The 12,287-nt window shown below is 38.2% G+C and overlaps 1 protein-coding gene across 2 annotated transcripts in view; it reads right to left on the bottom strand.

Annotated features, from left to right (window-relative positions):
• The window catches only part of LOC149258983 (MMS19 nucleotide excision repair protein homolog), a 419,217-nt gene that overhangs the window by 184,868 nt on the left and 222,062 nt on the right, over positions 1 to 12,287 (bottom strand). For both annotated transcript variants that reach the window (XM_089417142.1, XM_089417149.1), the window contains 2 exons: positions 2,332 to 2,711; positions 2,093 to 2,175 (listed from right to left, as the gene is read on the bottom strand). In XM_089417142.1, coding sequence (XP_089273268.1) covers positions 2,093 to 2,175; positions 2,332 to 2,711 — 463 coding nt within the window. The remainder of the gene's footprint in view (positions 1 to 2,092; positions 2,176 to 2,331; positions 2,712 to 12,287) is intronic.

Here is a 12,287-nt window from a genome sequence, read left to right as displayed (position 1 = left end):
TAATAAATGTCCTCTCTGATAGCCTGATTTAGTATTTTCCTAGTCAACAAGAGACAACAAAGGGCACCAATAGAGAATCTGAGCAAGGGAAGGCAATCTAGGGACATGGTCAACGACTGTGGAAGTCGTGATGCCTCTTAAAACCAATCTCATGAATGGCCTAGGAGGGGTCCAATGCAAGGGCCTCCAAGATGCAAAGAGCAAGGTAGGGATACCTCTATCTCTCAATGGCCAAGTCTAAGAGATATGACTCTACAAGGAAAAGAGACCAAACAAAAAAAGACCTCGAGGCAATATGCATGGACATCAAACTCCAACTAAATAATCAGTTATAGAATTGTGCGATTACAACAGATGATGCACCTAAAAAGCTTGGTTTGGACTCTCTCCATGTTGGCATAGTGTGTCTATAATAGGCTCAAACCCCTGGTCTTGGAGCCATAGAGAACTATGGATCTGATAATCACCTCCATGAGGTAGAGTTTGGATGAGATGTCATAAACCAAACTCTGGAAGCATTGTCTCTCAATGAAGGCTAGAGTACCCTTTATTGAGTCGAGGCTGGAGGACCAACAATATACCAATGTGATATCCCATGAACTGTACTCCCAACTAACTATAACATGTGATGATCTCATTCTCTACCCCCAAGTAGTAGATATGTAGGTTTGTAAGAGATTCAAAACTCTTGTCCGTCCATAACCCAAAAAAACTAAACATTTAAACACAAAATGTGCAATTTGGTACCTTTGTAGTCCATGCACTGTTATTCATAGCCACCATATGATTTTGATTGTAGTTCCTTTGTCGTCCAATTTAGTCGTATGGCTAATAATTCAAGCCACTATACAAACACTTTGAGCAGCCTTAAAAATTCTCGAATCACTGTACAAAAAGTTTGAGCCAAACATTGTCATTCATAATGAATGCATCCATTCAATTTTTTATTAATTGTTAAATTGTTGCCATACACTTTGGTTGAGTCGTCATACAACTTTTGTTATCCTAGATTTAATTGGGTCATCATAGGGATTCAAGCTGTTTTGCAATTTTAATTCTACTTGTATGGATATCTCCATACAGATTCTTCTTCTTTACACAGATGTCCCCTGAAGGGTCTGATTTCCTTCTTCCCTTCTGCAATTCTATCTCTTTCTCCAAGTTTGTGCATGTGCCAAACTGTGTCTTGACACTGTTTGTAATTGTCATAGGCCAAAATCACCATGGCTCTCATACCATGTTAAACAATGCTATGGAGAATATACAAGAGAGAAGTGAAAGAGTTTGAATAAGTGATATATTATATCAATGTTTGTCCAATTACATAAGGTGGTCTATATATATCTAGCAAGCTCCAATATTCCTATTAGGAGTTACTCACGTAATTTCATAATCACATTTAACATAATTGTCATTTATTCATACGACTTTTTTCCAATTTATGATGTTACAATATTACTCGAGTACATTTATTACTAACAAAATAGACATTACAACATCTAACACGAAGTTGGCCTGATTGACCAGTCGAATGAAGATATAGTTTTGTGGTTCTCCCAAGTTTGGGTTTCCATGTTAGATCTGGTTAGATCTGGTGTTTTTTCTCTCTCCTAAACAGGTAAAATTTAACAAAACCAATCCCTAGCATTAGTTCATGCATTTCACATTTTGTTCCCCTCAATTCCTTTCCACAATCTGATCGTGTGAACATTCCATCTTCTGATCTCAGTTCTTCCATTCCCAGAAATTGTTTCCCAGGACCACTCTCTCTAGTCTTCCCTTTTTTAGTAGACAATTCTACAAACAGAATAGCAGAAATCACAGGTTGATAATAAAATCCAGCTAGTTGCAGATCATCTTCATAATCGAAATTTGTTTTTGTATGTCAAGGTATGAATACTTATTCCAAAAAAAAAAAAAAACTTTTACAGTATGACCAAGTCACAACATTTAAATAGTTTATAGAGTAAAATAGGGTTGGGTGGACGAATTTTTGAAATATAGCTTGATATTGTCCATATTATACAATAATGTCTTCAAAGCAGCAACTTTCCAAAGGAAGACTACTAAAATATTATATAACATAACCTACCTGACAAGCACCTCACTAGAAAGACATTCTAAAACACGAGTCACAAGTTCCATGGATTTCTCACTTTCCCCTCCACTTTTTACCTGTATTGTAAAGAAAGTGAAAACACCAAAGTTAGGAAGAGCAGTTGAGTAACGCATAACAAATAATGTAACATAAATGATATTAAACACTTATACATCATATACAAATAAATTCATTAAAGGTCTCCAGTAAGGTTGTTAAATAGAAAAACATACAGATGCTGGAAAGAAAAATCCACATATCACTCGCCGAAAGCCATGGAGAACTTGGGTGACTGCTGTAGAGCTTGAACAGCATATAGATGTGATGGCTTTCAATTTCAGCAATATAGGCAGGGAAAGCTCATGAATTGACAACTGAGAAAGCAGCTCTACAATCACTACATCCACAAAAACCAAAGCCCTTGCTGAATCATTAAATTTCTCCAATGAGATGCCAATCTGAACCAATGCCCCAAGAGCTTGTTCCCATAGGAACTTGTGCTCATGCCTTTCTGATAGAACAGACATTAGAAACAATAAGATTTCCTTGAATTTCTCTTCAGTAAGGGGTGAAAAGGATCCTGGAAACGAAGCCAAAGCCTGCAACCCAGCCACTGGCAATTTTCAACAAAATAAAGTTTATTAGATGTCTCATATTTCACAAAAAGATCTGTTGTTACATCTATGGAATGCAGAAAAGAATTAAAAATATAAACAAAACCGTGTGAAATGAAAATAGGTGTATACATGTTTTTGCTCGTAACAAGAAGCCAGAACTGAAAGCTGATAATTCAAGATATCAAGAATTTCAGCAGAATTTTATTCCAAATCGAATACAGAGTAAGGATTTACAGCATAGCCAATGATGCAAGAAGACGGTTATCTCAACAACGAATTAAAATAGAAATTAAGAGAGAGAAAAAACAAAAAAAAAAACCTTCTCACCACAAATGTGTAGTCAATAGTAATAGCCCGCACTGGAACTTAAAAACCTACAGGGAGAATCTAATTGACCCAAAGGTATGATCATTTATTTATCTTCAAATATAACAGAAATTACATTAACTCAATGAACACATTTCCTGATGGGAGTAGTGGCCTACACTGGAACTTAGAACCCTAGAGGGAGAATTAACTTGACCCAAAGGTAGGATAATATCATCATCTTCATTATTCAATGTTCCAGTTTATCAAGTTTTGTGTATCATAAGCTTTGCCAAAGTCAATATTACGAAAATGAGGCTTCTGCAGAGATCCCTTGCCCGTCCAATGGCCATCCATACTGAGATCACTGTCAAGGATAAATCTTCCCTATACAAAACCAGTTTGTTTCTATCTAACCACTCAAAATTGCAATTTTTTTACAGCCTTGGCTAAGTTTGTACAATACATTCAACAAGGTAATGGGTCACCATCCCCCAATGGTATCTCTAGCCAAATTCTGAAAGAGGTTTGATCAAACCCTGACTCAAAAACTCTGATGAAGGCTTCACTAGGGTTTCGCATCCATGTGTGTTTCCATAGTGAGTGCATTCACTTCTCATGTCTCTTCCTTTGTCTTGGTTAATGGCTCCTCTTCACACAGGATTTTACTCCCCAATCCATTAGACAGGGTTGTCCACTAACCCCTTAATTGCATGTATTGATGTTGATGCACATGCATATCAGATTGGGGATGTTAGGATACATGGGAAGATCAGAGGAATAGCTCTCCTGGAAGGAATAACGATAGTGAAATTTTAATAATCATTTTGCAAATGATTCCCTTACCTCAAGTCCAGCCTGACCAGGACTGAAAATGTTTATACGTGTTTTGTGCTGACATAGTAGCAGTCATAAGCAACTTGAAAATAGACCTTTGGCTGATTGGTTTAGATGCCCCCCAAGGGTGGATCCCATCTGCTTTGAACATTATCCGCTCGGGTTATTGTTTGACATATAAGGATTTTTTTGAGTCCAGACCTTTCTCCCATGGCCATGTGGGAGGTTTCTTAGTATGTTACAGGTTAGGCTAGCCGCTACAATATTGGCAGTTCAGGAATGCCCCTTTAGTGTGCAAACTGACATTCATCTCCATAAATTTACAAATCTCACAAATCTATTATCTGTCTTGTCAGCTGCCTAGTTCTGTTCAAGATTATAAGACCAGAAAATTTCCGAGAACATTTTTGTTGGCTATATTAGGTGGTGAGATGTGATCACCATTTGTTCAATGGAATGTATGCATTTCACCAAAGGAAGGTAGCTTCGGATTGATTGGTGTGGTGCCTCAGGGCAAAATCCTAGCACCAAACTGGATTGTGAATTGTTTGAACATTGGAGGGCTCAATACCTTGGCAGGTGCTTTTTAGATGCAGGATTTTGCAGGCACAGCATATGAACAGTATTCAGATTAACTTCCACTTGTGCAATGTTATCACCTCCCCTCATTTCTTTCAAGTCCAAGGCTCTTTTATTTCTGAGAGCATGAGAATGGCATGGACATTTGTGGCTAAGTACATGAGTTGGCTGTTTAAACTTTAAACTGCAACTGTTAGTTTATGATCTTACATCTTCTAGAGATGGCATCACTCTAGGAGTTGCTTTCACACTCCCAGATTGTTCCTTGAGTGCCTGGATGTAATTTTGAGTCCTATTGACCTACTTTTGTGGTCCTTTTTCAGACATTAATAACATGATCTTATCTTGTATTATCAGGAAGTAGATGTGGTTGGGGCCTAGCTTTTCACCCAACTTGGAGTTTGAAAATCAAGGTCAATGTATCGCTATAATCCCACCACATCAAGCTCACAGATTAAGCAGAAAGAGCACCTTCCTTTGTAAAGAGTTCCAGGATGCTGATGCCAAATTGGTTGGATTGGAAGGTGTCGGCTCATTAGGTCTTCTTACTTATACAGATTGTCTATTTGGGAGACTCAGACGCTCATCCCTTCATAAGATTTGTTTAAGACAAACATGCAAATGGAAGGCCCAATTTGGAGGGATTGGTGTTAGTCCTTTGGTACACTAATCAAACTATGATACCAAGCAGCTATATTTCTATCTGTATCAAAAGCTTCCTTTGGATCCCAACTTTGACTGCTATGTGGACTTCTTCAATCCTGAAATGAAAATCCAATGGATACAAAATCTCTTTTCTCTATCGTATAAATTACAAATGTTGCTTGGATGGTCATGTATTAGAAAAAATCTCATCTAGAGGAAAGTGGCTTTACAAAAGACCAGGGCCTAATTCATGGGAAAATGGAGACTCCTAAGAAGTGTTGCACGAAGCGCGCCCCCCCCCCAGTTCCAAGCCCCGAAGCGCGTCCCGTACGGAAGCGCCTAGGAAGCTTGGCCGGAAGCGGCACTTCCGAATTCGGAAGCGCCGCTTCGGCTTTTTTAGCCGCTTCCTGGAAATTTGGAAGCGCTGTACAGAAGCGCCGCTTCCGAAGCGCCGAAGCGCGCTTTGTACGGCGCTTCGGGCATCGGAAGCGTGGCGCTTCCCATACGCTTCAGTACGCTTCCAGAAAAGCTTCCGGAAAAGCATTTAGAAAATCGTTTTTTTTTTCATTTTTTTTTTAATTTTAGGTGAGTTTGCTTGTTAGGGGTGGGTCCACCTTAGGTTATGGTGACGAATGATGGCAAAAAAAATATAAATACATTCTCCTTTATTTTTCATTTTCATCCTTTTACTTAAATTTTTAACATTACCATGAAATGACTCAGGATGTTTGAGAGTGGTTCCAGCCTCATTGGACTTCATATGGAGAAAATAGAATTTCATATCTTATTCAAAATTCAGCAGACTTGACAGTTTTCAGGAATTCGGGATCAATGGGATTGTGGCATTTCATTAGATTATATAAAGTATGAAGGTATGCGATTAGCATTTAATCAAGAGCACCAAGCCCTATATGTACCCTAGTGTTGGTGGTGTTAATTGTTGAACTCCTTTGTCACGCGACATGCCCTTAGCAAAAAATTACCTTTCAATCAAGTCAAAATCATCGATCAAACATGTTAAGCTTTTTCTACCATATTTTAAGTCTTGAATTAGGTAGTTTGATCAAAATTGGGAATGTTGACTAATATCCCTAGACAATCGAGGTAGAGGCAAAGGCTAGACAAGAGGAGAAGAATCTAGATTCTAGATCATTAATGTACAATGGATGTTATATCTATCTTGCTTTATGCAAAAATATACATGTTTTCATGTCTTCTACAATTAATTTGGTATTTGGGATGTTTATTTTGAGTATAAATGCAAAAAAAATATAAATATGTATATATATATATATATAGCAGACGCTTCCGCGGACGCTTCGCTTCCTAGATTTTTGGAAAATGACGCTTCGGTGTCCCCACTTCCAAAAAACGCTTCCGCTTCGTGCAACATTGCTCCTAAGCACAATCTATGGGAGGGCCAGGTAGCCATAATGCTATTGGAAACAGTTTCAGATGCAGGTTCCTTCTTTCTTCTAAGTGACTGTTCATGGGAGAGTTGTACTGTCTCTCTATTGTATAAATAACAAATGTTGCTCAGTTGGTCATGTATTAGAAAAAATCTCATCTAGAGGAAAGTGGCTTTGCAAATGACCAGGGCCTAATTTATGGGAAAATGGAGACTCTTAAACTATGTAACCGTAAATCAATACGACAAGTGTAAATAATGGAGCCCCTTCTTTTCATAGCAGCCCAGCATTTAACATGTCACTAACAAATGTTTAGGGTCAATGTTAAGGATTTTGCATGCCTGAACTCCCAATTAGCATTAGGGTTTTGAACCCTTGAGAATATTTTTGGAAATACATGCATGACTAGCTCAACATGTGTCAGTAATGGGAGCTGAATATCCCTACATTGGGATTTTGTTCCACATTAATAGCCACCTTCAAATTATGTGTTCATTGGGTGTGTGTTGTGAATAATCCCATATCCATAACAATTATTAGAAGGCTTAAAAGGTACTACCAGCATCACAAGCCTTGCCAAACTGGAAGTTGGCTTTTCAATGTACATCCCTAGGTTCTAGTGATAGCATCCTCCTTCACTCTAGGCCTAGCATTGTCATCAATTTAAGTGTCAAGCCTCGTCGTCCTACTTTTGCATAGGTTGTTAATAGTTATCAATGCAATCTTGCAAGCTATCTTACCATAGTGCCATATCCTTATGATGGGATTTTATTCCATTTCAAGTTCAACAATCATCATCTAATTGTGTCTCTATTGCATGTGTGGCGTTTTGAACAATGTGGAAAAAGTCTAAGTCGGGATTAAATCGGCAAGGGTCCAAAAGTTGAAAAACTAGCTAAAGTCGAGAGTTTTTTGAAAAAGTCGGCAAAATTAAAAAAAACACAAAAATATTCATTTTATTTTTATTTTTTTTAACCCCTAGAGTATCCACAGTCCATTAGGGCTTGTAGTCTGCAACATCAGATCTGCAATCTAACCAATGAGAAATAGACAAGAACAAACATATAGCTTACTTGTTGAAGTAGCCCATCTAGATCAACCCTTTCTGCATTTTTTGTCCTTGACACCTGGCAAGTCCTTTGCCTCATTTGCCATCAAATGCTCACTGAGTATTTGCTGCTCCAAAATACACAATATACTCAGCCCTAACCAGATCTACTTCTCAAGTGGATTTGACCACCAAATCACTGTACAATCAGCATCAAAGTATATCATCAACTCACAATGGTTTGGCCCTTCCAAGACACTGAATACTAGTTGTCCAAAACCCTTATTGTTCAACCTCCTCACAGCAAATTTGCCTCGTCAAATTCATTGTATAACAGCTCTAACAGTAGTGGCAACTCATAGTAATTTTGCTTATCAAATCACTATATGATAGCCCTTAAACACCACTGTCATATCCCACATTCAGCAGAGATGGCCGACTTTTTCAGTCAACTCCCGATAAAATCGGGCATATAACGAATAAATCACAATTTTTTCGTTTCTAGAAAAGTATGCAAAAAATCAGAGGATTAAATCGTTTTGTTGAAAAAATCGCAATTTTAGGATTTAATCCCAATTTTTTGCAGACTTTTTCCACACTGCATAACCCCACATTCCTAGTAATTTTGAGACGGGTTATTTATAAGGTATTACCTACACTCGAAGCTTCACCAATCTAGAAGTCGGCAATTAGGGTGTAAGCAAGTCACTATATTGACGAGAGAGCATCCACCTTCATTTGGGTACCAACATCCCAAAAGTTTGGGTGTCATGCACTCTGGGTCTTCTAGGACTTGAGGTCGTTATCTATGTGATGTTGCACAATATCTTTCTACAATGGCATACCTAGAAGTTGGGATTTCATTCCACAATAATAGTCACCTTCCAACTGTGTGTGTGTTATCAGTAAACCAACATGCTAATAATTTGGTCCAACATGTGTTTCAATCTTTTATGTTTGAGTGATTGGTCCAAATTAACCACTCGCCTACTTTATTGTATATTACTAGAGATTTGATCTACTTTGATTTGACTCCCCATAATTTTGTACTCTTACTATATAGGAAAAATGAGTGTACAGCAAATATGTGGACATTACGGAAATCTCTTCTACTCATATATGCATGACTACCACCTTGTGTTCTCCTATGAGTGGGCATTCGCATTATTGTTGTGTACTCATTTCAACTTGTATCAAAGCCTTACAATCATGTATTTTATATAGAATCACCTCAAGGGTTTTTAATCTCTTAACCTTACTAGATCTATCATCAATCAACTTCATAGGATCAAGACCTTTAGATTTAGTCACCATAAGTGTATCCCACCTTATAGCCTTGTAAAGCCAAGTGGGTATGCGTTGTCTTGTGAAAGTGACTCTTAGATCCCCGTTGGTGTGGAAAGCCATGGCTACTCCTGGTACCGTTTGTTTCATGATATGGTTGCCTTAGTGGCATTGTCAACTTCCCCATGGTTGGCGACAACTCCCTACCTTTCTGGTTATTCTTATACCCTAGGATGGCATGTGGGTATCATGGAGTGGGCATTACTAAGACTCATGGTTTCAGGGAACACTTGTGTCAATAAAGCCTTGTAAGGGTGATCACCATATGTACTTTCCCTTGACATTATCCCTTCTAATCCCGATACACCCCCTACCCCACATATGCCATGTGTCTTATGTATTTTGCACTCCCCTTTGGCCTTGGCTTTGCATCTTAATAGTCTCACAGTTCCCAATGCATTTGCATCTCCTAAGGCATCATGCTACGAGTTTTGAGGCAAAGAATGTGTCCATTTGATTCTCTATTCCAAGATGGACCACTATTCGAAGCAGTCAAAATGCCCTCACAAATCTCTAGTTATAGTAATGGACCAATTTTTGGGGCAAAGGGGCTTTCCATGTGTCATTGCAAGCAACAAAATTTGAAGTAAAGTGATGAAGTGGACAAGGAAGATATGGCAAGTAGGTAACTTGTACAAGCTAAATCATCCCAACATTCAAGCCAAGGTGACATATTCAAGCATTTATTCCACACCTGGGCACGACATCATCATCACTGGGGCTATTCGATGAAGTAAAGAAGGAATATGAGGGCAAGTGATGGAATGTTGAAGCTTAATTGTGCAAATTGGAAACCCCAGGGGCTAATTGTCAAGTATCAAATCTAGATTACTCCAAGAAAGGGTCAAGATCCTTAAACTAGCCACTACCACTCCAAGGAAGATAAGGTCGTTGAACTTCAAGGAAGCAAAAAGGCTCCCTCCAACAGAGATGTTGAGGCATAAAGTGAGAAAGTAATCCCCAAGATCTAAAATAAGCAAGACAATGTCAAATCAAAGATCAAGAAAAAGCATTATCACTCAAAGAAGGTAGTCGTTGGGATTAAGGGAAAATTAAGGGAGGTTGAGTCCTCTTGAGGCAAGGATGAGCCCTTCTTAAGAAAAGATAAAGGATGACCCCTTCTTAAGCAAAGATAAGGAAGCATATTACTGAAGGAAAGCCCCCAAGGGGAACTCAAGCATTCTAAAGTCAAATACAAGCCTATTTTCAAGCATTTTTGCTCTACATCAGCTAGTCGTTTGCAAGAAAGCAAGATCGACCCCTCATTTAGTGTGCCAAGGGGTCAAAGTGTTGAAGAAAATGTAACTAGGTTCGGTTTTCATTATGACTTGTAAATATTATGTAGAGAAAATAAATAATTATTATATCTTGCATCATGGGTTTCATGAGCAAGATATGCTTACCATAGGTCAAAGACAATTTCTTGATGTCTTTAGGATTTGGTGTCTTAAAATAAGTATTGGCAAAGTCATCTAGTCAAAAGATCTATGCTCCAAACAAGTGTCACTATCCCTTGCAAGTCGGCTTCATAAAGACATTGATCTCCTTGATATGTCGGCCCAGCTTATGGTTCACATGTCGGCCTAATGTATGACGATGACCCATATATATAACGCATGAAGTGGCATTACAAAGGCAGAACTTCAGATCAATCTCTGAAGAAGCAGCGAAGAAGAGAAGCTCTGTGAAGCTCGGATAATAATCTTCCTCTCAGTGAAGCTTGGATACTAATCTAACTCTCGGTGAAACTCAGAATGCAATCTCGGTGAATTTTGTCTCTCAGAGAAGCCCAGAACATAAGTTAGTCCATGGTGAAGTATGTCCTATCTCTATCATCTCAACAAAGGTTTGAAGATTGCTATAAGACAGCGTCACAACAATATAGTGATACTCTCATCATTGAACTGTAAAAGCCGAGGAAGAAGAGAATACTAGAAGTTGAGGATTGTACCTAGACAGCGAAGGAAAAAGGAGACCGAGGTCTGAAGTAACACAATGATATAACAATGCAAAGGAAGAGTTCTGAAGCAACACAGTGCGAAAATAGAAGTCTGTAACTTGAAGGCCAAAGACTGCACAGGATAGTGACAAGTATCTTGGAGGTAATCTTGAGTCAAACACTTTTTCCAAGGGTCTTGGTATTCATCAATTGGAATCTCTATAAGAAGAATTTTGAGCGGGTTTTCCTCTCCAAGAGGGAGAGGTTTTGGCCCTGGCAGAAAGCCAACATCTTGTGTTCTTGTCTCTTTGTTTTTGGTAGCAGTTTGATGAAGTAAACACACACACTAATAAAGACAAAGAAGATCAAGCTAAGATAAATTGTAAAAGCACTTCACAAATTGTTATCAAGCCTAGAAGAATCCTACTAATACTAATTGCCCTAGATTCTTCAACACAAAGGAGCTAGACATTGCAAGGTTGAAGCCTTCTACAAGAAAAGTGCAAGGTCGAAAGCAAGGAAAGGTTGCATTTCAAGAAAAAATAATCCAAATTCAAGCAAAGAAGACTAGCCCAAGAAAGTTGTCCTCTCAAGCCTAGTAGCCATCACTACCCCCATTTGGTTTGAGCTCAACTGAAGGTCAAATGAATTTGTTGCATCACCAAAGAAGAGCTAGTTTTTCAAGCAAGCCAGCCATGAAGAAACAAGTGGATTGTTTGGTCATTAGGAGTCAAAACAACCCTTCTTGGGCTATTTATCGTAGAATGTTGCCTCTTTTTGGGTTTACCCAATGTAAGATTTGAAAAATTAATTTGTCGACATAGCCTCCAAGCATTGTGTGGATGTTGTTACCTGCTAAGATGTACCTAGCAAGAGGCGAAGACTCCATGGCCCAATGGACAAGGCACAAATCAAAATTTTCAAGTTCAAAAGTCCAGCAAGGCAATTTTGCCCCATTGTCTCTCTCTATGCTTCTATTTTCTTCTTCATGCAAATTATATACCCCCATGGGGAGTTATAAAAATATGTCACTAGCGTGGTGAATTTATGTAAAAGGCTTATACCCTTGGGATTTGGCTACTAAGGAAGTTGCTCCAAATTGTTTTTTCACTTAATTAATTATTTTTCCTTTTCAGCAAAAATCATTAATTGTGTTTGTTCATTCACAACCTCCATCTTGAGTCTCTCAAAATTGCATTAGGTTTCAATAGGATTTTTAAATAATTAAAAATTTCCAACAGAACAGGAATTTTTAATTAATTTTTATGTAACAAATAAAAAAAGTGGTACTAGGAAGACATGTATGGCATGTGAGCACTCAATCTTCATGCTCAAAGTACCAACATTACCCTAGTACCCACTTTGGGGTGCAAAATATTATTTTTCCTCATGAAAAATCACTTTTACTCGAAATGTGAGGAAAAAGACGAAAAATTAGAATTATATAAACTGGCAACATGATGAA

The sequence above is a fragment of the Pinus tabuliformis genome, chromosome 6 (assembly GCF_031772625.1).
Source record: "Pinus tabuliformis cultivar Carrire ecotype Pingquan chromosome 6, CPIR1, whole genome shotgun sequence".
Taxonomy (NCBI): domain Eukaryota; kingdom Viridiplantae; phylum Streptophyta; class Pinopsida; order Pinales; family Pinaceae; genus Pinus; species Pinus tabuliformis.
This window is presented reverse-complemented; position numbering and strand designations above follow the sequence as displayed.